Raw genomic sequence first — 26,627 nt, 5'->3', positions numbered from 1 at the left:
TTTTTTCTTCTTTTATCCCATTCTTGCCAAAAATCCATTTAAACTGTGTGTATAAACAAGAGAAAAAAATGGCTTGGCCACCCTGCTTGTATATGTGAACATATTTTGCCTTTTACAAGGGTAGTTATTTTGCTCAACACGTTATTTTTCCGTTGAGTCTGCACAATGTAAAGTTTAAAACTGAATAATATGCGTGTCGTACAAACGGTTGCTGTTCCCCTTCCATATGAGAAGTAAACTTATTTGTTTTTATATAATTTTCTTTGCATCGTTTTCATCACTTCATCTCAAGCATTTCTATTATTGATTTTTGTTTTTCAAAGCCGTAATTGCTCTTTTACACTAAAATGTTACTGGTCTTCGGTTTCCAATGTATGCTGATCGGTAGTTTATTGCATGGTCACAGTCTAGATCTCCTAAACTGTAACTATAAGCTGATCGTACTCGAACTACTACTCTGTCCTAAAGTTGAACATTTAGCCCTATAGTTTTCAACTCTCGTCTTTACGCATATTGGAACAGTTATATTTTTACACATTTTACCTAAACTTTTTATTCGTATATCTATATTTTTATCTTTATATTGGTTCATCTTTTTATATAAACGAATATTTTGCAACATTTAGCACACCATACCCCCGGTAAGTCCCCTCTAGTGGCTTTCCCCTCAAATCTTCTCTCTGGGTGTTTTGTGAACAGAGCCTTGTCTTACCCGGTGTTACGGCCCAGCATCAGGGATTATATAGTACGCGGTGTGCAGGCAAATAGGTACTTGGAGTGTCGAGTGCACAGTATCATTTTGAGTGTGCAACATATGTCAGCCTACGATCCGTTGCACCCACAATCGTCTATGGTTCGATACACGGTGAAGGCCCCTGTAAGCATTTGAAATCATTTTGGTGCTTTTAGAGGCCTTCGCTGTGTGTATGGAACAACCAGCGAGTGTGGCTGTACCCATAGGCACCACAGGGCCATAAGGCAGCCGTCATTATTTACGGCCGGAGGGTCGAAGATATATGAAGGGCGTCACTCAAAAAAAAGGAAGCTACAAGGGGTTGCTCAAAATGTGGAGAGAAAGTAGGAGTACTCGATTTGGTACAAAATAAAATGAAACACCTCTCAGATTGCACCATTGCATACATCAATTTCTCCCGTGCCCTTCCCCTTAGAGTGTTATAAGAATTTTACTCAGTCAAAAAATTGAAAACACCTCTCAGATAGCACCAGACTGCACCATTGCACACGCACACATCAATATCTCAAAATTTTCCACGCAAGAGAGGGAACACCCCTCTTACACTTTCCACCTCAGCCCCTCACGTGTTACCCCTTACTTTCAAATTCTGCCCTGTCAGATATAGTGAAAACCCTGTCATAACCCCCATTAAAATTAAACAACACTATATACTGCTATAGTATGAGCTTTTATATCTATATTTTGTTGTGACTTTGAATTCCATTTTTGTTGGTTTCACCTCTTCCAACCGCTATGACATAACTGATGATAATCCAGCAGGGTACACCAGGATTTGAAAGATCTTCACTATTGCTGTACTTTTGTAAATTTAAAAAAAATAAATACATGTATTTAACTCGCCGGGGTGGGGGGGGGGTCAGCCAAATTTCTCAGTGTGTTAGAGAGGGGGTTAATCAAATGCATAATGGTTGGCAGGGGGCTCCGGGCGTTAGTCCGACCAAAATCTCTGATTTTGCGATGAAATTCCTCAGACCCCCACCTCTTGGCCCTAAATAATGACGGCTCTCCAAGGCGTTATTAGTCATAGCAAGAGTGTTTATGTTAGAAAATGATTAATTTATGATTATGAATACTGTTGATAGAAATTTAACATTTCCGTTATTATTGCATACTTACAAAAGTAACCTAATGCACTCGAATCTTGAATGGTGATCAGTATTTAATGCCAAATTCATGCAGTTGTAGTACAGAACCGCAGAAATATAGTCAATGTAGTTTAAGCTGTAGCACTGCACAGTAAACTTCTGATGTGCGGTCACAACACTGCATGCCAGGCGCGAGCGTAGTTAGCGCCCTAGACGTGCTCCAAGTCTGTGGGCATATAAATATCAAAACATAATAAATTAACGGAATGAACCTCAGCAGACTGAAAGGCTAGGTGGTAGGCTGGTGCTTTAGTAGATCGTGGAGTCACGAGTGAAGGCCTTGCCCTTGCTGGCTAGCCAACTTGAAGCTAAGGGGTAGACCATTTGATATCCTGGGGGTCCGGAAGATTTAAAAAAAATTATTCTCAGCGAATGTCAATGACAAAAAATTCAGCCAAAGGGGGCTTGAGAAAAAAAAAGATAGCTCATAAGTTGCCTAAAATACATCGTGCAACCCACAAATTTCATCATTCAGTTGCATTTTTCGACGCGCCCTTCAGGCGCGTAACTTTAATAATAATAAGACATATATTTCAGAGCCCAAGTTCCAAGCGCGAAACTTTAATATATCAGACATATATATCAGAAATATCTGTATTTTGAATTTTTTTCGGCGCGCTCTTTGGGCGCGTTACTTTAAAAATATCAAACATATTTTTCAGCATGCCCTTCAGCCACATGACGTTCATATATCAGATATAAATATCAAAGATTTCTGGACGTTTAATATTTTTCGGCCCGCTGTTCAGGCGCAGAACTTTAATATAACAGAGATATAAGCTTATGTAAGAAATATCTTGATGTCTGTAAATTGAAAGTCTGTTTGCGAAAAGTGTACTAAACATAATGAAATTTGCAGTTCATATGAAAAGCCTAACAAGTTACTGATACTTTTCTGTTTTCTCTTTGAGAATTCAGCATTAGAAAGCAACATGCACTAATATTTCACAATCACATTTTTCTTACAACAGTTTAGGACATCTGGTTATGCATAAAAAGTGCGGAATACATTTACAGCTCATTCAAAATACTGACACTGAGAACTGACACTTTTAAGTTCCTATTTTACAAATGACATGGCAACAATTCATTAACACACAGAATAATTGTATGTTTAAAATATAACCCAAAAATTATAAATAAATAAATATATATATTACCGGTAAGCAGAGAGTTTAAAAAAAAATTAGCAATGGATCAGTACGAAAAAAAAGCAACTTCTTAAATCTTCCAGAACCCCCCCCCCCAGGATATCACATTTGATATCCTGGGGGGGGGGTCTGCGACGGGGGGGGGGGGGGCAGTCATAGGCGCTCCTTAGCTGGCTAGTCTGCTAATTAGCCGATCTCTCGATCCCGTGGTCGATATGCCCCCCACTGCAACCTAAATATCGACTACGGGATCGAGAGATCGAGCCGAAAATCGATCTATTTAGCAGACTAATACGGTGGAGGAGCTAAGGAGCGCCTGTGGGGGCCAGTGTAGTGGTTCCCCTGCGATGCCTACTCTGTGGGAAGTGAAGAGCGCCATCTTACGTCAAACATGGCATTTATTTATTTATGGCATCGATGTTGACTTGTAAAGGCGTTGACAAAATGGCGTAACTGACACCCACTGTTTTAGTTTTTAAGGATTGCTATTTTGATCCCACAAACGATGTAGGGAGAGTAGAAGGTAAGAATTCCATGTTCAAAATCGATCGTATATCAATGTTTGTTGTTATTCCCAGAGCCGAGCCAACAGCTATGGATTGACATACAGACTCTAGACAGTCGCTTCACGGTCACTTGTGAATCGATGCAGTGTCATACATGGCCACTGGTAAACAATATCCCTGCTTTTGTAATTCATACCACCCAGCGGTTATCGTGTATCGTTCGATGCACAAGTGACTGTGGTCCATGCGCTTGATGTGATAGGTTACACGACTTCCCTCGTACAGTACAGGGGAGGAGCTCGGAGGGATGTCTAACTCGACTTTTGGGTGATTACGTCGCTGTCGCTTTGACAAGACGAAGGCACCGGTAACCCACTTCTGCTTCTGGGGCACAGAGCCTAGAGGCCTTCGTCGCGGGCCTGTTATTAGCATGGATATACACTGTACAAATTGTACATCGATGGTATAGTAACCAAAAGCGACTGTGATGTGGAGGGGTTGTAGGGAGCTGTAGTCCAAGCTAAAAATATAATAAAGAGACCTGAATTTGAATTGATAATCCCTACAAATGGATGTAGTCTGGTTTCCCTGACCCATTTCCCCGGTATAGAGGGCGGGGGGAAATATAGGGTCAGGTACCGGCTAATGTAAACATGGATGCTATTGGGTTAAAATAAAACAAGCTGTGATTATATGAAAGTAACACTTGTAACTTTTTCTCATCTTTCTTGGTTTCGCACTATCAGGCTCACTTGACACCAACTTCTTGTTTGTACCACAAAGCCTTGGAGGTAGAAAGAAAGACTTTCTACCTCCATGATTTAGCCACTGTGATTTAGCACACCTCTTGATACTTTTAGAACGTCGACATGATGCCTGGCATTTTTCGCGAAATTCGGACACCATTCTATCCATCGAAATCAATCGTCGTTTGCACTTCCAACAAAGTTTGCTTTCAATGAGCTGTGATATCGCAGCATTACTTGTGGCGTGTATCGAACGTGCTAGGGTCATTGGGGTCACGCCACAGTCGGCGATGACCTCAATGACCCTAGCGCGTTCGATACACGCCACAAGTACTGCTGCAATATCACAGCCAGCTTTCAATCACCTCTATTTCCCCGTACTACTGGATTAACCCTTTCATTTATGTTTCCCGTCTCGTGTGCCAATGTTTTTTGTTCGGATACCAGTGTTCGAACATAATTCTGATTCAGTCGAATTTTGACCGGTGTTTTCATGGTAGCAGCCATATTTGTTGTAGCATGTTCTGTCAGGTGACTAACCTCCGCCATCTTGAACAAAATTCTGTTCAAGATGGCCTTCCTGACCCTATATTTCCCCCGCCCTCTACCGGGGAAATGGGTCAGGGAACCAGACTACAAATGGATGATGTCATACCTGTCATAGACAAAGCGCGGTAGCCCATGATGGCGATCGGCTATCTGAAGTTAAGACGACAATCCCAAGTAATATTCCCGTCCATTCTATAGCACATGTCTTGGTTGTTGGATATTACACACTTATCACATGAACTGGCCCGTATCTCCACCTGTGTGACGTACACCAGCACGGATAAGAAATCCATATGCTGTTGTACGTCATCAACCGGAACTTTTTTCCTGCAATGTACCGTTCGTACGTGCACGTCGCAACACAGACCGATTTGTCGTGATCGATACCGTGCTCTCATGACATTTGACAAAAAGGTGACCCGACAAATCCAGATACAGAAACATAGAAGGCATGCCCAATGAAATTTCGAGTCGCTAAAGCTTTAGCTATCCCAAAGAATCGAAGTAGGATACCGTCGATCGTTTGGCTCAGTAACGTCACGGCTCCAGTCACAAGGCTCAATGTGGACGTGGACATCATCGCGTCGTACTATACCTGGCGATCGCCAAGCGACGTCGTACCTGGCGATCCCGGTTGGCGATAAACTCGAAAGACACACCTCAACGAAAGTTCAATTAATTCAGACATAGAAGGCACAAATATCGACGAACAATGATAAATTTCCTTCATCACACAAATTATTCCATTGTTTCTCGATTGGAATCAAACCTGCAGCTGTCGACCTGTAGCGTAAACTCTGCAGTGCAGCGCTGTAGAATCCGATGCATATCGAAAGTTGACTCAGACAACACTCACAACAGAACAGAGTTCCCGTCAAGTAACAAAATTGGGAAGTACCTACGGGGGATATATGTGTCACAGCAAATATCAAAGTCCGTATGACGAAAACATTGACGACTGAGATGGCCACCGGCGGAGACCGGTGACGCGCAGTGCCCACTGTACAAGCGTACACTGTGTGTGTACTGTGTCATCGATCTGAAACTTTCGGGCTCGCCAAGGCCGTAAACTTGTGATATTTTAAAAGCCACAGCATCTCTAAGAATGATCACTACTGTTTCGATCGTGCCGTTGCATTCGCTTTATAAATATAATTGTAAATATTCTAAATAACTCAAAATACTATCGTTATCCGTCGCCAGCGCGGTGAAAGCTATGTCCGCCGATGGCAGACTTGCCTTGGCATCGCTCCAGCGCGAGACAATGATTGACACGCGCACGTGACCGAATCCATATGTCTGATTGGTGGAGATACCATTCCATGTATCAAATTTTTAGCTTAATGGGATTTATGAATGAAAGTATACCTGTAAACATTTGCACATCTCCTGGGTGACGGACCGCTTTACTCATTAAATGTAAGTAATCCGCGTAAATAAAACACAAAATCGCGATAAAAATCATGCAATTTGTTACAATAATTTGATCCAGCCACATCAAAGAAAAATAAGAAGACTGTTCATGTGATAAATATATAATCCCATGGAATTTTTCTCTGTTTGACGTCATCGTATACTCGTGTTTTTCGGGGAGCTGCACAACTTGTTGTTGTTGTACGGCTCCGTGAAAAACACTCGTATACGATGACGTCAAACAGAGAAAAATACCATGGGATTATATATAAAAATAACAAATTTCAATTCCGCGCACTGTCCTCTCCAGGCCTTGTTTCACATGAAGGCTGTACAAGGTAAATATCACCTCTTGAACGCTTAGTCCAAATATCAAGTCTCTCCCAGAGTCATACCCTACATCAACTGAGCAAGCCTTTCAAAGCACTAAGTATTGAGGTAACCATAGCCTCGAAGAAGTGTCCATGCCTTATCAAAGGGCGAATTTCAGCTTCATTTTCAACATACCTTTCCACAGCTGAGACTACATATAGCATAATCATGGCGTCCGATCAAAACCAGAGAGACGTGGCCGATTTAGATGATCACAGCAGAGACGCAGCACAGGAAACCCGCTCCAGTCGGAGGAAGCCCTTTACAGATGAAAATGAATCCGGTATCGAAGAAATTTTGGATCTTGAGTCTGAGAGACCAACAAGACCACACAGTCCTGAATATGAACAAATAGCTGGAGACAATTTTAGTAAGTATTTACGACTTTTTAAAGAACGCTAAATTTTCAACCTTGTTATAATATTAGTTAAAAAGAAGGGAATCTTCTCATCATAACAAGTTTGTTTTTCAGTGTCTGTACTTGCACAATTGTGAACAAACTTCAGAGAAAGGGCTAAGTCACATGGTCACTGACCTGGCCGTATTTATTGGTTTCTGCATTCCTAGCGTGGATGCCATAAAATGCAAATGAAGGTGCAACATTTGCATTATATTTATTATCAGATGATATCATATACCTACATTCACGTGCCTGTGTAAAGCTATGGGAGAAAGCGCCCTCAGATCCGTGCATTTTTTTTACGTATCACGCCCCGGCCTGGTGCCCAAATATGGGCAATCGCGTGCATTCTGAACTATTTCTATTCTGGTTACTACAAGCGTTGCTATCTGCAAACGTTCCATTCGTACACAAAGCCAGCGCAAGATTAGGAAACGTCTGCTCACTCAGATCGTAGTTGCGCGTGGCGACAATGGAGCCGCGCAGGTGACATCGGCTTTTATTCTAAATTCTAGTGAAATCCTGTGTATACTAAGTGCGTGCTTGTTCAGTAAAAATTACCAGAAACTGACAACATGTTTTTGCCCTCCATACACCTCGATTTCAACCTTGATCTCTGTTGGTCACGTGCAGTACGGATGTTGCTTTGCGCGTTCTAGAATTCTGCAGGTAAACAAATGACGTCATTATGTATGTCAATCCGCGACGGGAAGCGGTCATCGTATTTCTGAAAAACTTACACAAATGGCGATGAATCTTTGATATCGCACGCATTTTTATCTCCTAAACAATGTTGAATATTATGTAAACTACATATTTACCATTTCATAAGGTATATGATAAAACCTTTACGGCCCTGATACGGCTTTTGCGGCCCTTGGTCGTACGGCATACGGGCCCTCGCACGCTCGGGCCCTTCCGCCGTACGACCTGGGCCGCAAAAGCCGTATCAGGGCCGTAAAGATTAATATGGCACCATATTTGTCTAAGTTTTAGGAGACCCAAGCTATCTAACATAGACAATGTTATCAATTTGTTGGATATTATCGCAAATAAATCAGTATTTTGGGCATGACACCACCAACCCCCTTTTAATATTAGACTCAAACCTACCGGTAGCTACTAGAAGGTCAGGTCAAGGAGAGAGAAATGGTGCAGATACCCAAGATGCTTTGTTGTTAGATATTATTGTTGATACAATTGATAATATCTTCTAACTTTTAAGTCAGAGATTGCCCATCATGTTGTTTGATACATTATTGTAAAAACCAGAATGTAAATTATAAACATACAAACTTGACGCATTTACTTCTAACAAGACATCATACAATATTATCTTATAACCAGATATGAACTGAATGGCCTCGCGTGCACATTTTGTAAAGTACTTCTTGGGGTATTGGCTTTTATGAAAAGGAAAATGTGTCAATAGATGACAAAATTTGTTCCCGAATTCTCAAAATCATCTGTGCCGCGCCGTGTAGCAGCAAAATGAGTTCGTGACCTTTGAAGTACGCGTTTCAAAAAATAAATACCCATGGGAACCTGCTCACCACGCCACATAACTCATGTACAGCTGACTATGGTGCACTTGTCAGGCGATGGTCGATGATTCTGGTTATTGCCTATATTGTCAAGTTCAATGCCTAATTTAAGGAAACACGAACTCTGTCTAGTGTATTCGAAGCTCTGCGTACAGGTTGTGCACACGGCCTCTACCACGTGGTGTCCTGTGGACAGTGTGGTACAAGCTGTCGGCCTACCACCGTACCGCCGGGAAACGCAGACCTATTGTACGCAGGAGCTAGCCTACTGCTGCTGATTTAACATCAATGCCAACATGGAAATCTCATGAAAATTTGTCATTGTTGGTTCTGTAGCTAATACAATCTTGAAAAGCAACTTAAAAGACACAGACTGTCAATACGTCGCCATAATATTATGCTGATCTCAGCGGAACCATGCCGGAATATAAATTCGCTGACACACACAAGATTGAAAAGTGTCACTCTACATCTCATTCTCAGAGAAAAATGCATTGATCAAATATTATGACGCTTACCTTCGATAATCTAGCTTTTGGTTCGCTATGTCCAGAGTAACCCACACGATTCTTAAAGTCAAACGTCGACACGACGACATCAACAGTCAAAACTCAAGATTAGCGATCAGCGCGGCCGAGTGACTGAATTCAGAAATCACTTTGTGTAAAATGTTTTAGTATAGCGCCCTCAAACATACTTATTTAGCCTCCCATAGACTTATACAGGCCACAAATTTTCTTTTACTCATAACTTGATAAATTCGCAAAGCACAACCACCAAAAACTAATCAGTTCTTGCAAATTTGAAGAACAAATTGTGTGCGAAATGTGATCGGAATCTGCCAAGCCGTTTTGAGATATCTTGCTAACAGACAGACAGACACACACACACACAGAAATGCCTAAACCATAACCTCGCTGCGCGCATGCGCACGCGAGGTAAAAAGCATGCAGCAAATGATACAGCATTTTGGAACTAGCCACTGTCTCCCCCTTGAAGAATATTATGGATTTTAACTGATAATGTCTGCTAAAACAGCATTTGAGGCATCTGCACCCATCTCCACCTTCTAATACTGGATTGCAAGTTAGTAGGTAGATTATTTTAAAAGCTCTAAACTGCACCAGTGATGGTTATATCATGAGATTTGGACCAGTTTGCAAATGTATACATACTAAGTGGTTTACCCATTGCTAAGGTGGTGCATTGCTATTATATCATGATTGATACTTTATTGAAATTCTGGGGTGAAATGTCAAAAAAGGAATTTTTCTCTGCCTAAGAGCTTGCACATGTTCCAACTGTGCTATAGCACAAACATAGCTCTGTTATTTTCACGTCTTGACCAATCAGATTGCTGTATTTGCACCAATGACATACTGCTATGGTATTGGGTAATGCACATGTGTGTGTGCCAATGACTCGCCGGTTCCTTCATTCATGCACCTGTACATGGAACTATCACTGATCTACATTTGTAGCCGCAATGATTGTGGCGCGTGAATGCAAGCCACCAACCACTGGCCACAGAAGCCATCTCATTGACCCCTGACTACATCTTTTGGTGAGATCAGTGCTTGTACAATGACAAAGGAAAATAACGGTTGCTTGCTGGAAGGAGTCACTGATCAGTGTACATACATACATACATACAAGTTCTTCTTTCAAACAATCATTAAATTTGTTCCAAGTCTTCTTCATGTCCTACACACAGGTTTGAAACATGACTGAATTTCATTTGAATTTATGAAAGTAACTTGACAGTACAATACTTCTACTGAATAACACTTGTACTTTTACACCTGGGATATTGCTTCACTGATGTATAGTTGGTCAAAGATTCAGACCTTTGTACCATGGATATGTTCTATTTCTGTGTCCTATTCTATTTCCATGTCTCACAACTACAGTTATTTCTTTTATACATTTATACACACATACATGTATATTTATACATGTTTGTGTGTTGCAGGCAGCACAAGCAAATCTTTGCCGTGTAAGGTTGAAAATAAATGATGTAAAAAATGAAATCAAATGCTTTTTACTGAATCTCAACCTAGAATGTGTTTTCCTTCAAAATGGAATGAGAGATAAAATACAAGAAATCAGAAACATCCAAATGAAAGCAAAAGCAGGGGTTGCCATACAAATTTTGAAAATACCCAAAATATTATCTCAGATTCACCAATGGTCCATGATTAGACAAGGTGAAGTGAACTTTTGTGTGATTCATTTAGTTCAATGTTGCTCCCAGTCACTAAAAGTTTAACCCATTCATCGTCATGGTTTGACCCAAACACATTGTTATAATAGTGAGTGTGGACCTGTTTACTGGGATTTAGGGAAGTACAGGTTTAGCAAAAAATGCACGTTTCAGTACCTTCAACATGACAGTGCACCAGTTGTGGAAGATTAAAAAATATTTTGAAAGATCTACACATAAGATATTCAACCAAGGTTCATTCTGCCATGCCAACATCATCTTCATCATCACTTATCTGTCCTTCTTCATCTTCTGTAACGCATATCAGATGACATTGAGAATACATCTGATCTTCAGTCAGAGCTGGATGACTCAGTTCCTCCTATTCCATCTCTTCCTTGGCGTTATGTCGATAGAATCAGAGGTAGGACGTCTTATTTCTTTCTCTGCTCTTGTCTAAATCCAACCTTGCTTCATGCCACATTGCATTTCATCCTAGACCCATGTTGCTCCTGTAGAGTACTGTCCTGGTAACCTGGTACGTAATGTCTAATGAAATAGGTGATCAAGTGGGGCACATCTTTGTGGAATTAGTAGTGAGCTGGTAGACTTCAATTTACATTCTGATTTCTCAGTTTTGGGAAATACGGGATCAGCTGTAAGGCTGAGGTAGAGGACACTGTGAGTAGAGCATTGTCAGCCAATGGTTCTACTCCGGAATAAAAAGGACGCGATGCGTACGCCCTTCTACATACTCAGTACGCCCAAATAATCATGTGATGCCGGTACAAACAAACCCACATGTGTACTAACGCGTATGGAAATACACGTACGTCTGTGCGCGTTTGCGCACATGGCTTTGTTTGTACCGTGGTCGATTCGAATTCCGGGTTTGTCAGCCAATTCCATGAGCTTGCTCATGGAAATGCAGGAATGTGACATTGTAATATTGTCATCTTCTTTGAACTCTCACAAAGGGCTTTGTGAGAGAAGCCACTCAAAAAATATGTTTTCAAAAAATGTGTCACTGTTCCAGACTAAAGGCAAATAGTCAAGATTGTTTCTTTCTTTATAAATGAAACATGAAAAAAAATGCTGATCAAGTAGGTTTTCTGAATGCTCTATATTGACATTAATCATTGTGCATCTTCGTTGTTGGCATCATGGGCCAGTGGCTAGAGCAGTGGACTCACGATCAAAGGATGGTGAGTTCGAGCCCCGGCATGGCTGTGGTGTTGTGTCCTTGGGCAAGGCACTTTATTCCTCATTGCTTCTCCCCACCCAGAGTGATGGGTACCTGGTAGGACAGAGGTTGTTATGTGTGCGTTTAGCTCTGCTGCGCTTATTGGCTGCACATGTGAGCTGTTGTCTGCTCCCCAGGGAGTTGAGTGGTATAATATTAGGTCCAGTGACCAGGGGTAATAATAATTGTAAAGCGCCTTGATCACATCTACTTGTGGATATGTGCGCTATATAAGAACCAAATATTATTATTATATTATTATGCATATTCGTTACTCATTAAATAAGCCAGTTTGTCTTCAGACATTCACAAGTCATCTGTATTGGAATGTTTCAGAAATCCACACTTAAAAGAAATGACAATATTTCAATCTCATTTTGCTTCCAACATCTTTGAAGGGTGCAGTGTGTTGTATGCAATATCAGCCGCATAAAATCAAAGGGTGCAATGTAATTATGTATAGGGAATCTCAAAGAGTGAAATGGGAAGACCAATTATTCTCATCCCATTTCTTGTCTATTCACATGCTGCCAACATTATGTACAATTCAGTGTTGCAGCCAGGAATTTTACACCAGGGGACACTCTGCGTCCCCCTAATGTTTATTTTTTGGGGCATTTTGCACATTTTGGGGACATACATGCATCAGTTGTTAATCAAATTTTGTATTATATTGTAACAAATTAGTCTCACAAATTGAAATTCAAGCTACCGGGACCACTTCACTAAAATGCTTCAATTTCAGGCAAGTAATTGTAGCAGCTAATATAATATAAAGTGCAGCATTTTAATTACTCTTCAAGTTTAGTCTGTGCTCCGAAAGTACGAAAATATAAGCCTCAAAATAATCATGCAAAACAAAGGTCATAGACTCATCAGTGCGCCTGAGATGACCCGCAGACCCCCCCCCCCCCCCCCCACCACATGCAAGAATGCGGGACAATGGGTTTTATTTTGGGGTCATTGTTGCAATGGCGCGTCCTGGCTGCAACACTGCTTTATTCCTAACTTCTTCCACTATTTGAGAAACAACATGATAAAAATCTTCACAGATTTCTACATAGGCAGTGGCCAATGTTTATGATTTATAGTTCACAGTCTATCTTTTGTGTTTACTTGAACATATCTGTTACATATGCATTTCAGAGTACAAAGTGTTATGTCTGCAGCACTGCAGCATGGGTAATATGTGATGATGTGTAATGTGATACACTGTATCCAAATGTCTCCCAAGCGCCTTGAACTGTGTAATTAGTACACACATATCACGCTGACCGTACTTTCAGTTAGAACACACTTTGGGTACAGTTATGTGTATTTAGGAGGTTGTACAAGTAGGTTGTACAATGCTGTGTATAAACTGCTTTATGTACAGAATTACCACCGAATCCATTGTTCTGAAATGGCCAAATGTCAGAAGAAATTATCAGTTACCATTCTGCCTACAATAGACAGCTACAGTTGTACAGTCAGTCCTTGTTATAGTGTGTACTTTGTCTTTCTATTTCCATACAAAGACTTAAATGTTATTAAGTGGATTTCATGGTCACTTAATTCATATTATCAAATTAAATGTTCTTACGTCAGCAGTTTTACACATGCTCGTGAATGTTAAAATAATTTTTGGGCCATGTTTATAGCTGTGCGTAAATGTGAGGGATCTTTGATCATTTCCATCTCAAAATTTTGGTCTAGCTCACCTTTTCCTCAGTGGTGTAACATGTTTCTGGACCTACTGTACAAAGCTTGCATTGAAATGAAACCCTTTCCCTTGCTTACACTTTTAATGTAATTCTCTTTCGTCATGGCAAGGGAGGAGACTCTCCCCAAAACGTTTGGCAGGTAGAGTCCCATCAACTCCCCCCATGCCTAAACAATACACGGACAGACGCAAAGGTAGGTATAGTGTATTTGCCCCTTTAAGCTCATGCCTTCCCCTGCATAATGGAATAACCCATGGGATCGCAATCTGGAATGGTTGCTGCTGATATGACGTCTGCTCTATTTCTATGGTGCAGGGAATGTTGAAGTTTGCTGGTGGAAAGTTGCTTGTGTACTGCATGATGAAGTGACATTATTGTATGCGAGACCACAGTCTCTACACCCATGTAGATAGACTTGGATAGCTCGATACAGCATTACCAGTTTGGTTTTCCTACATGTACACTGTGTTCCTTCAAAGATTGATGTGGTGAATTAGGTATGCCTGCAGACCTGCAATGTGATAGGAATACCATACACTTATCAAGAATTGAGCAAATCTAAATTTGTGGCTGGGTTTAAATGCATGAACTTTCCTAACCTTTAACTCTGTGTATTAATAAATGCATGCACTTGAATGTATTTGCACTTTCTCTCAAAGTCATAAAACCCATCGTTTTTGTGACCTTTGGCCTTTGAACTTTGCATGTCACATATATCCATTTATTTGCATTTACATTATGATTAAGGTCTGTGTGCCAATATGCTAGAAGGGAAATTAGATTTTCCCCATATGTTACAATGTGGTATTTTGTTCACAGGAAAATTTTTCCAATCAGTTATAGGAAAATGATTTTGCTCAGCACTCTATATTGTAACAACCTATTTGACTTTGATGAATTACAGTCACTCACTTTGTGGAGTGGCCAGGGATGAAGAAGTCAAAGCCCGCTGTTACCGCAACTAAAATTGCCATGTAGCCCATTCCCAAGCAATCCTAGCGTTTTCTCCCTTTCACTTGCTTTACTAGCTCTCTTTGAAAACAGAGACAATAAGGTTCTACAGAACATGGCTCCATCAACCCACCATCATTAATTTTACATTTTGTTTACCAGGAGAACAAAACAGAGGCTTTACACTGGCTCCAGAACCTCCCCCAGTGCCACCAAGACCGTTTGCTGATGAGGAAGAGGAGGATGTGGAACATAATTCTCCAGAGGTATGCCTTTATCGAAATTCTTTGTCACAAAGTTTCCACCGCACAACTCATTATTCACTTTGTGTGTATGTGTGAGGTCCCCTGTACCAATTTATCCTGAGTTTAAAACAGAAAAAATATCACTTGCACATGGGGAAACATAAAGGATTATGTGTAGACTGAAAAATTCAACCATGTGTAGGTGCTTGGTAACCTTCATAGATAGCAGAGTGCTGCAGCGCCCTCACACGGCTGAATCTTTCAGTAGGATTATGTATTGTTTATGTTGGAAAATATTCTTGTATGTGTCTTTCATCCCAACTGTCATGATTTACATTCTGTCTTCTTCCAGCACAAAACAATCTTTGTGATCATCATTGTCGTTATCATCAATCAAATGGTCAGCATCATTGACCAATAATGTTTTCTGTCTCAGCCATCACATCATTGTCATTGTTATGATTACATTGTTGTTGTTGCAACAGTTGGCAATGGTAACACCCGTCTTCACATTCATGGTGTTCATTTCTGCACGATTTTATCTTTGGGATTTTTGTATTATTTTTACCCCTATCTTCCATCGGCATGTCCAGACTCTCCTCCTTCGTCAAATGTTTCCTGATCTTGAACTTGGTGAAATTCTGGATGATGCGGCAAGCAGTTCTTCCTCTAACAATGAAACTGACAAACTAATGCATGGACACGTTCCGAGTTCGTCTAACGTGAGTTAAACACAGAAGCCATGATCATGTTTTGATGCATACATGTACATGTATGTAAAAGGGGCCAGTAGCTGTAATTTTTGGTGAATTTTATTGTCATTACAGTTTCTTATTCCATAACTAAAACATATCGAGATACACAGTATTCAGCTTGTCAACTTAGTCAGTTATGTGTAGACTGCATGGTTATGTTGACAAGTGAATTCTGGTCTGGACTAGAATTCAAAAATGCCAAAATGATGCAAATTCTTGTGCTACTCCCCAAAACATGTTGATATAAACAGTGTCAGCTTGTCAACTCAGTTTGTACATGGTTAGACTGCGTTGTTATTGGTGACAAATGAATTCTGGTTCAGACTAGAATTCAAATGCAAAAACAAGTAACTGCATTTTACATGCATAGGTGCAATGTTTACAAGGTACATAATCATGCAGTAGGTTATCAACATGCTTCGGGACTAGAACACGAACTAGCAATTTAAATTTAACAAAAATTTTGGAAAAAATCATCAAATATTACAGCTAATGCCCCTTTAAGACTTATCTCTGCAGTCAAATCATTTATGTACAATATGTAGCATTGTTTTTAAAAGGACCTTTTTCAGTTGCCAGCAATTGCAACTTTTTACAGTCTTCTCAGCATTATTTGTTCCATTTATCAACCTCAGTTCCCTCTTGCATATTGAGATACCCAGTGCTTGGCATGTCAAAATTGCCTGCACATGGATGCCAGAACTGCTTTCAGTGATTATGATAAAGAATTTCTCTGTGGACAGAATTTTCATCTCCGACAATGACTGTTAGCCACGACATGATTGTGGTTGATATATCAAAGGAAAATCATGGAAAATTATTGTCCTCAGTTACTGACATCTTAGAAAGAAGGAATAAAACAGGAAAGAAAGAATGAAAAGGAAAGATAGAAAAGAAAGAAAGAAGAGGCAAAAATGACATAAATAACACTGAAACTTTCACTAAGGGACACCCATGTCAAATTCTATTCAGATAGTATCTTGGAACAAAAACAACTTATATATTTGAGGTGTAAAAGAGATTTCAGTACCAACAGTAGAAACAGGGTATCCGCGTGGTTTACTTACCCAAGATGTTGGTTTATGCAGATATGACATCAGCAACAAAACATGATCATGTCTTTGTCTCCGGTACACAATAATTCCAATAAACACCACTGCACTTTACAAAGAGTTGAGTTCAATAACGTGTGTTCTAATATTTTTCAATGTATAAAATTCAATGTTTTCAATGTGATACTTCAACTGTATATTCTATGCACAGCAGCAGGGAGGATACAAGTTCTCATAAATATAGCTCTTGAAAGTCTCATCAGAATATTTGTACAAAGTTTAAATTTGTCATCCTGATATTCTGAACTGAAATACATTTTTTGCTCAACAATTTTGCTCAAAAGTAGATGCTGAAATTACCAGCTGTACAATTTCACTAATCAAAAGCAACCAATTCCGTCAATCAGAAATAAACGTTTTTATCTGTTTCAACAATCACTTGCACCACTCTCTGTGTAGTATGCTGAAGATCAAGTCAGTGAGATATCTGAAGACAGTAATCCCTCCGTGTCATCTGGGGAGTCTGAAACCCCAAGGCATCCGTGGAGAAGGAGACCAATATCCCTGGAAGAGGGAGAAATCGTGGAGAACTGGAAAGCCCCTAGGCCACCACCGGCATATGAGGTAATATCCAATCGAATGAATGGTGGCTTTAATTAATTTTTAATAGAAATCCAACTACATGTACATGGTTAGTTATACCTACAAAGTCATTTGAAATTTTAGATTTCTGAAAGCATTTATGAATACGTAGAAAATACGGTATTTAAAAGGTAACCAGAGAAAGTTATTTTGTTTTTCAGGATGCAGTGCCAGTATCTAGAGCTTCAGCGAAAACAGGTCGTTCAGTCCTAACACCACCAATGGTAGAATTGAGGACACTGTCTCCAGGTATATCATACATTTCATCATTTCAATCATACATGCGAAACCAATCACAATACAATGTTACACCGTCTGTCAGGAAAATCATCTGATGTTACAACTCCCTCTCTCAGAAAACAGCCTTGTCTCTTGACAAAAATCAGTGCTCAAGTGTTAACTGCAGCAAGGTAGGTTCACGCTTACTGGTACTGTGGAAAAAGATTCAGGTGTTCTGCAGCCTTAAGAGGGCGCTTTCCATTACATGGGAAAGCCAGGTTGTAGACCACTTGGGGTTAAGGTAGTATGCATCTCAAAATTGAAAGACTTGTTCAAACTTTCCTCAAGGAAACTTTAAACCATTCTTAAAATATTCTACAAAAATTTATATTTCTTTGATCCAACAGATGCTGCTGATGGGGCAAATGGTGTGAACACTATAAATATTCCAGTGGACCACGAGTACACAGAAACATCATTGGCGGATGCACGTGAGTTTGAACTTCTTAAATGTATTCAGCATGCGTGCGCAACTATTAACACTCAGTAAGTGAAGGTTGCATGTCTGTGTGTCTTTGTGCTGAATCAATGAAAGTACACGGTGGAAAAATTTGTCGTTAATAATGTTCAGTGTTTGTTCATCAGATATACTCGCAGGGACTTTGAATTCAGTTTCTTAAACTTTTTTAGAGAAACTTGTCGATTAACAAAAATATTATCAGAGTTTGCTCAGAGTTCCTGGATTTCCCATTGTAATTATCAGTGGAAAACTACTGTCATTCCCTATCATGTCTATGGCGCTCTATACAAAATTTTTAAGAATCAGAGACGTACAGCACTCAATGATTAACCGACCATTCATTCAGTTCTGATCAAAAACTTTTGCTTGAAATGATCAGAAATATTTTGTACTATCAGGCAATGCAGATGTTGAAGAAGAGAGAGTGAGCAGGGAGGCGGTTTACTCTGATCTGTCAGACGTCCCTGACGTACATTATGAGAAGCCGAAGGGAGAGGTTGATGAAATTGAAGACGTTGAACCCAAGAGTGAGAGATCAGTCGCAGTTCTAGTGTTTACATATTTGATCGCAGCAATGATAGCCATTGGAATTCTACTGATTTTGATTCTGGTACCGATGACTTTCAAGTATCTGGACTATTACAGGGTGAGTCATGCACCGTCCATGATTTTTATGACATGCACAGTATGCCTTACAATGTTCTGCCATGTATTGTGGCTCGTGTTTACAGTCCATTGAATCTCATGATATACAGTGCAACCCATCTAAACCAAACCCTGTCTAAACTGGAAACCTGTCTATACTGAACACTTTTTCTTGTCCCTTCCACATAGAATGTCATGTTTAAGGAACCTCTATAAACCAAACACCTATGTAAACTGAACAGTTTTCTCAGTCCCTTTAGCGTTCGGTTTCGACAGGTTTTACTGTACATAGCAAAATACTTGATATTTCACAATTCGCTCATAAAATACTTTTTTTCATCCATGCTAAGTACTCAGAAACCCATCAGCATGTCTCCCAGTCCGCAAGAATGATTGTGACATTTTGGTGCAAAAATTTTTTTTTAGACTATCAAATTTTTGATTGATCTTGCATCAGGGTTGTCCACAAGGGAATTTGGGAAGAGGCCCGTCTGTTGTTCAAGCAATTTATTAATATGCTAATAACCATACAAAATTTATTAGAAAAATATGCAAATTATGATATGAATTTTTATGTAAATGGTTGCCCCTGTGTTTTTACCTAGCTAGTGAGAACACCGTGCAGCATGTATTGAGTCTATAAATGTGTACATGTAGCTGATGCACAGAGTATTTAGGTAATCTCATAATTGCCAAACATGGCTAGTAAATCCTGCGTGTTGATATGTGGAGGCATACAAAATATACATCTCATATTTCAGTATTTGTGCTGTAGCATTTATTTTGTCAGCAGATACCATTTTTTCAAACTTGACATTCAATATTGTAGGTTGGCTTGAAAGAGCAGAAGTCCACAGGTGAAATTGATGAAATGAAAACATACATGTCAGGCAGGCACGGCATAGGGCCAGATTATAAATTCCGGGAATTCTATGGCACAGTTCACATGGTATCGCTGGAAAATTTGGAAGTGACATCGACTGAAAAGCTGGAATTTGTACTCAACTGCACATTCCAGTATTTTCTCAAGTGAGTATGAAAATCTGTGTAATGAGATTTTATCAGGATTTTGAAACCTGGAAACTGCAATGTTGTACTCTGATTTCAAGACTGTAATTGAAATCTGATAAAATATTGATTGTCATTCAGCAAAGTGTAATCCGATTGAAAACCAGTTTCCTACTCAAGTCTGGTGATCAATTTCTGCATGTATAAATTGGTTGTCATTACCAAGTTTGAATATTTACGGCCGAAAGGTTAATTTTCTCATATTTAAAGCCAAAAGATTTATCTATGTTACCAGATGTGAAAAACAAATTCCCACAGTTGCAACTTTACTGCACTCATACAGAATGTACAAAACATGGAACACCACACTTCTTGTAAATTGGACACCCATGTTAAGAAGTTTGGTAAATGTCTGCAGGCTATTGGCTCATAAAAGCCTCCATTAGAAAAAAAAAATTTCTGGAATACTTTCTCATCAAGATTTGCATGTAATGCTTTACTATATGACTCACACACATATTTATATTTTAGAATTGAAAAATAAAACCATATATACTCAAGAATATTGATTGTGTAATGGGCGACAAATCAAGTAAAACTCATCAGAGAAATCTATTGAGTGTATGACTTACTTAAGGAGCCAGTAGCTGTCACTTTCAGTGATTTTTTTCACCATTTTGATTTTAGGTCTTTATGTTATTCAAAGTTTAATTGCACTTTCTTTTCCTACTTCCAAAAGAATGTTGATACATGCACTATTTAGGTTGTCAACATAGTGTTTATATATGTGTTAATGCATTGTCACTGTTTATGTCTGAATTCTAGTCCAGACCAGAATTTATTTGCCAACAATAACAATGCAGTATTTACAAGTACAGGCTTAATCAACAAGCTGAATACTGTGTATCTCAACACGCTTTTGGGAGTAGAAGAAGAAGTTATGGGTGACATTAAAAATAAAAATAGTAAAAAAATCATCAATCCTTACTGGCTCTTCTAAAATCAGAGGAAAATATATTTTAAAACTATATTACATTTGTGCATTCTTCTTTCTAGGCCAGATGAACTTGGTCTTCTGTTTGAAAAATATGATGACGACTTTGAACCAGTGATCGAGAGTGTTGCCAATGCTGCAGTGAAGAATGCAGCCACGGAGTTTTCAATCGATGAGTTCATCCAAGAAAGAAGGAAGACAGAAGAATCACTGCACAGAGCTGTAAGACTCAAACTTGGAGGTAAGTCACAGGTAGCCATAGTTACGACACATTTACCTAACCCTTTGACTACCTTCCTGTTGCTAAATATACATCAAACACATTGAGAACACATATAGGGTCGCACTTGAATTTTCCGGCACTCAGGATATACAGCAATTTAATGCAATACTTGGATTATCTTGCATTTGAGGGATCGAAGGGGTTAAATACTTGTGTTGCATAGTTGTGCCCCCTTGAATTTGTCAGACACATGATTGTCCCCAGCTTTGTATTGTTGTAATTAAATGCCTCAAAGTTTGCATGGGTAGAACTTTCTTTGAAGATGGTCAGTGTCCTGTAAACATCACCTGATTTGCACTAGTCCATGCAATGTGCAGTAGTTCTAGTGTCTGCAGTATCATTTGATAACCACAACTGAAGACACCATTGACACAAGGGTACCAGATTCACAATCCCAGTGGTGAGTGCGAGACCTTGCTATGGCCTCAGTAACTTACTCACTATCTGAGGATGGTGAGTTTGAGATTCTGCTATGGTATTGTGCCCTTGAACATGGCACTTTACCTTTCACTGGTTTGTGATTGGCACCTCATCATGTGAATGGGCTTCTTTTTGATGATGTAACAATTAAAAAAAGATGCAGAACTCACCAACTCAATGCCCTCTGTCTGTCTCAGGCTCCAATAGCTTTTGAATGGATCAGAATTAGATAATATGCACAGTTTTAAAAGACTTAAAAACATTTTAAAAGAGTTATGCAAACTTTGTGTTGTTTGGGAATTTGTAATAAAATTAAAATTCTTCCTTGAAAGTTTTAAAATAAAAACAATGTATGAGAATGCAGCACATCTGGCAAGTTTTAAAACTACCAGTATGTACATTTTATGATATCACAAGGTAAAAATTGCAAAAAAACAGCCTTAAATGATGCTTTCAGAATTTTTATTGTAGTTGTAATTGCAATTTATGAACTCACAGGAAACTGCTGTCCCAAAGACCCAGCCCAGTGCGAGCAGTTTGACGACTGTGAGACGTGCAGCATGGCTGCTGACTGTGACAAGGGTCTGCATGTGGACGTGAGGTACTTTCAGCTGGGGAGACTGGAATTCACCGAGGTGCTGCTGAACAAATACATAACACAGCAACTTATTCTCATCCATGGGGAGATGGAAGTGTACCAGCAGGAGTATGCTGTTGCACTGAAAGTCACGGAAGCACTGAAGGAGGCAAAACTCAACGAAGGTAAGGCGGACCAGCAGAGTAGAATGCGTGCGAAAAGTCTGTAGAGGGTGCTATCACAAAGTGTATTTCAGAGTACAGTCTGATCCACTTCACTGTTCAAAATGTCTCCATACCTTCAGAATACCTTCAACATTCAGTAAAACTTTATTCACCATAAATATTAAGTTTAATGGGACATGATGTCAATATTATTCCTTCTCATTACATTTCCATGACATGCACAAAACTCAGAAACATCTAACATCAAACTTTTGTTTGCATAGCCATAACACAAGTTGCTTTGGATTTCATAGTTATTTTTATGCAACATACTAAGTGCTGTGTCTGTATAAAACTGTCACAGATAAAAAAGACACTGAATTATTGTACTAAGATTCCCAAAATGTTTCAGTGGCTCTGTATCAAGGAAGAAGGGCAGATTTTTAAAAGTTGTGGGGTAGATGGGATGGGGTAATGCAGCTTTTCTCTCAGGAATTGAACTTCTTGTGTAAGATTTCAGTTAAAGCTAGGTGTGTTGTGCAATTTCTATACCTGCAGTGAGGGAGATCAATGAAAACGCGACTGCAACATCCGAGAGGATAGTCAAAACCGGAGAGGCGAACGCCTTCGCAGTTCTGGAAGCCGCGCACAGCAATGGCTTGCAGACTCTGTACCAAGCTGTGGGTGCCACCACAGACGAACACAAGACCTCTCTCAACCTGCTCTTCACCGTAGACAAACACCCGCAGCTTTACATGGGGACGGACTACAACCGATACCTGAGAACAGTACGAGGATTTACCAGTGCAGCAGGTGCTTCTTCTCCAAGTGCAGGAGGTAGCGGATGAGTGGTAGAGACATTGGTAACACCAAATTAAAGAGTATCAAATTCCAAAAAAATCCCTATTCTTCCATTCAATTTTTTTTTAACTCAGAGTGCTGTGTTATGACAGTTTGATTAGAATTTCAGTATGTTGAGACATTTCCAGTCTACTTGGGTTCAACACATCACATCACAATAGATTACTAAGGCAATATTAATGTATGTTTATTTATTTAAAAATGTTATTTCCCCTGTTTCACCATTTACTGACTGCAGAAGCACCAGGGTAGGTTTTGTGATAGATTTGTGTGAAGTTCATGGCAACAATAAGATACCAGTGTTGATACCATCAGGCACTAACTGATTACCTGGAGCAGTCATATGTCTTTCAACATTTTTACATTTTTACAATTTATTTATTGCTCAATCACATAAAGATTTTTTTTCAATTTGATGCGTAAATGACAAGATCTTTCCACTAAGACATTCAGTTAAAGTGTATTACAATGAGAAAATGTACATTTTATGAGATATGAGATTAATCTTGCATTGACCGTAAGAAATTCATCTTTTTGTTTCATGGGCAAACAGGGTATAATACGCTGAGAGAATACATTCTTAAAGATTTACATATTTTATGAACTTTGAGAGATCTATATTTTTCTTTGGTATTTTGTGAGTATGTAATGTGTACACACACCACTGTGTCTTGAAAATTATGTTTCATTGTCTGTGCGTGACTTCATGGTACTAAATGGGATATGACCATTTGAGCAATTGAAGGGAATGAAGATACAATCATTGGCAGGTGGTGATGTTGAATTACAAAGGAATTAATAATGATGTTGCCGTTTAGGGTGTAGATTCATTCATCCTACATGTAAGAACAATGGCTGAAGGAGGTGTGGTCTGCTCAGTGATCTAGACAATTGGCCAATCACAGTCATGATTTCAGTTTGCACATGCCCAGTTACAGTCATGATGGACAATAACACTAATCACTTGCATGAGTGAGGTTTGTGTTCAAGATGGTGGACGACAGGCATACCTGTATTAATAATTCTGCATTTACTTCGTAAAAGCAAATTTTCATTCCTCCCCTATTGAGAGAACAAAAATTTGGACTCCTCTGTATCATTTAGAAGTTTGCCAAATAAGCACTTGTTTGCAGTATGCAAAACTTCTGTTTCACAGTCAACATAGAATCTGAATCATGCATCAAAGGGACTGTGGTTCCACAGAGGTTCCACCATGATGTATAACATAGGATTATGTGGTAGTTGTTTTTGAAAAGTATCATGGAAATCACATCCACCGTGAGACAAGTTGTACCAGCTCTGGCTGAAGGGATCTGCATTTTGTACCAGTGAGGGCGCACTCTATCGGAACACAAGTTATGGAAAAAAAAGGTTTGTTGTCCCAAGGAGAAGAGAGAAGCAGTGCAATGTACACTATCAGAACTTTATCAGGTCTTATGGGTATAGAGAAAGTATTTTATATTGTTAAATTTCCACACTTTTATTGTACACTGAAACTAATTTTCAAAAGCAAAATGTTTGCGAGATGTTTCTTCTTGAATTTTTTCAGGGGTGATTCTTGTTTCTATGCAAAGACTTATGGAACAAAGATATTTATAAAAAACCTTTTACATGCGTATGCAACAAAACAAATTTTCTATATCTTTGTAGACTTTATATTTAACGACCCCATCTACACATGTGTAGTAATATTTATTCCAAAGTGAAGTGTTGTTTTGATTTCCCTGTTACTGTACACTCTACTATAGACCAAATAAATTATTCACCTCTCTAAAGGTTGATTTGTTGGGCTTTTGTTTGAAACTTGTGACGTGATGTGGCGCTGTACGTTGAGTTGAAATGTTCCAGATAAACTCAAAATTATGTCAAGTCGACCTCAAACAGCCGTCATGGCAAAACTGAATGATGCTGTACCCATGCTAAACTGTATTACAATTCTACATTATCTTGGTGACGTGTGGGTTTATTAATCATGAAAGGCGCCCTCATGCTATACTCTATTACCTATTTGGGGGGGCCGATATGAGTGGATTTATTCATCGTGAAAGGCGCTCTCAGACAAAAGACAAAAACTGACTACTACCACAAGAAGGACATGGCAAAGTATTCTTCAGATGAGCTGAATTCGTAGTGGTTCTCAAAAGATAGGCAAATAATTTGTACTATTTACAGGAAAATGTTATAATAATTAGAAATGTATGTTACTGAATTTGTTAGACTTGGTTCAAGTCTGTGAATGTTTTCAGAAATTCACCGACTTGAATCAAGTCTATGAATTTGTGTGTATAAGCGATTTTTCGTGACCTTTAGTGACGAATACTTTGCTTTGCGCCCGTTTGAGTAAGGGCTTTTGAAATTCAAGTCTGTCAACTGTTGAAAGCTTTGCAATCCAAGACTGATGTTCGAGTTTTAAAAAATGCAACACGGTCATTGGTGTTATTGTTAGCCGGTAGTGAACCTGAACGATCGCAATCGATGTTTAGGAATGACTCAGTGTGGTCCGGGTCTTTCTAACGGTAATTGAAAATGCAATATGCCAATACAATAGCCCTGGGGGACTGTTGTTGTCATCGTGTGCAGTTACTAACTGAACCGATTACAAGTTGTTATGTGAAAGTGCTGACGTTCTACCAGTGCGAGACAGATCTCTAGAAAGCAGGCTGAACTGGGTGACAGTTTTAGAAACCAAGTTGTATTACAGGTAAACGTAAGCTGTCAATAAAACGCTCACGTCGAATCCATAGGCCAAACTGATGTGTCAAAGAGGCGTGAGACTTGTCTATGGCTCAAAATAATTTCACAATTAAAAGAATAAAAGTCTGATAGATTCAAAGAAGTTCAAGAAATTCCGACATTCACTGTGCAGAGTTCAGAATTCCAGAAAGTTGGAGGGCACACCGCCCATGTCTTGACCGGACGATTTGTTTTCATTCGCCCATCTTTGTGATAGACAATCGTGAGGCAGTCAAACTTATCGACGCGATATCGATAAGTCTAGAAGCTTCGCCTGTCAGTCAAGAAGATAAAGTCAGTTGCATGCATGTTTCGCTGGTTGCATAATGGAATTTAGGAGAGTATGTCAATTTGTTTCTGTGATATTTAGTCATCGGCGGAAGTTAAAGAAACAGGGCGATCGTGTTCGTTTTATAATCTCCAAGAATATCTGAGGCTGTTTACACCTGTATTGATTTACGGGTTTGAGTTCAATGACCTTAACAGGTTTCTTTTAAACTGTCAGCCTCGATGTGATGGGCATGCTTCTTCTTCTTAAAGTCAAGAATCGCCCGTTAAAAAGCATTGGCAACTCTGTCAAGTCTATTGGTCTGTGGGCCGAACCCGGAAAAAAGGGCTATAGAAGTTGACTTTTTGAAAGAGGAAATTTTAGCAAGTTGCTGTGTGCTGAAAATGATGCCTTACAATATACTTGTATAGAAAATGCAGCTCCTGGAGCTTTAAAATAATGCCCAATGGAAGGCAGTTTAACTTGTTTCTTCGGTGACTAACATTGCCGCACTATAACCAGAACAACAAGGATGTGGTGGGGTTGTGGCAAGTGCAA

The 26,627-nt window shown here is 39.4% G+C and overlaps 1 protein-coding gene across 6 annotated transcripts; it reads left to right on the top strand.

Annotated features, from left to right (window-relative positions):
• Positions 1 to 3,453: 3,453 nt before the first annotated feature.
• LOC139143499 (uncharacterized) lies at positions 3,454 to 24,843 on the top strand. 6 transcript variants are annotated; one of them, XM_070713885.1, is made up of 14 exons: positions 3,465 to 3,576; positions 6,785 to 7,009; positions 11,115 to 11,210; positions 13,842 to 13,925; positions 14,846 to 14,949; positions 15,522 to 15,650; positions 17,195 to 17,359; positions 17,539 to 17,626; positions 18,004 to 18,087; positions 18,515 to 18,762; positions 19,591 to 19,790; positions 20,826 to 21,004; positions 21,965 to 22,228; positions 22,766 to 24,843. In XM_070713885.1, exons 2-14 carry the CDS (start codon positions 6,808 to 6,810, stop codon positions 23,053 to 23,055), a joined length of 2,133 nt encoding a protein of 710 aa, XP_070569986.1. In that variant the 5' UTR covers positions 3,465 to 3,576; positions 6,785 to 6,807; the 3' UTR covers positions 23,056 to 24,843. The 6 variants fall into 6 exon arrangements, with proteins under 6 accessions (XP_070569989.1, XP_070569986.1, XP_070569987.1 ...); XM_070713886.1 differs by lacking the exon at positions 11,115 to 11,210; XM_070713887.1 differs by lacking the exon at positions 15,522 to 15,650.
• Positions 24,844 to 26,627: the final 1,784 nt, after the last annotated feature.

This window comes from Ptychodera flava, chromosome 11 (assembly GCF_041260155.1).
Source record: "Ptychodera flava strain L36383 chromosome 11, AS_Pfla_20210202, whole genome shotgun sequence".
Lineage (NCBI taxonomy): Eukaryota > Metazoa > Hemichordata > Enteropneusta > Ptychoderidae > Ptychodera > Ptychodera flava.
The sequence above is the reverse complement of the archived record's forward strand: the minus strand, read 5'-3'. Positions and strand labels throughout refer to the sequence as shown.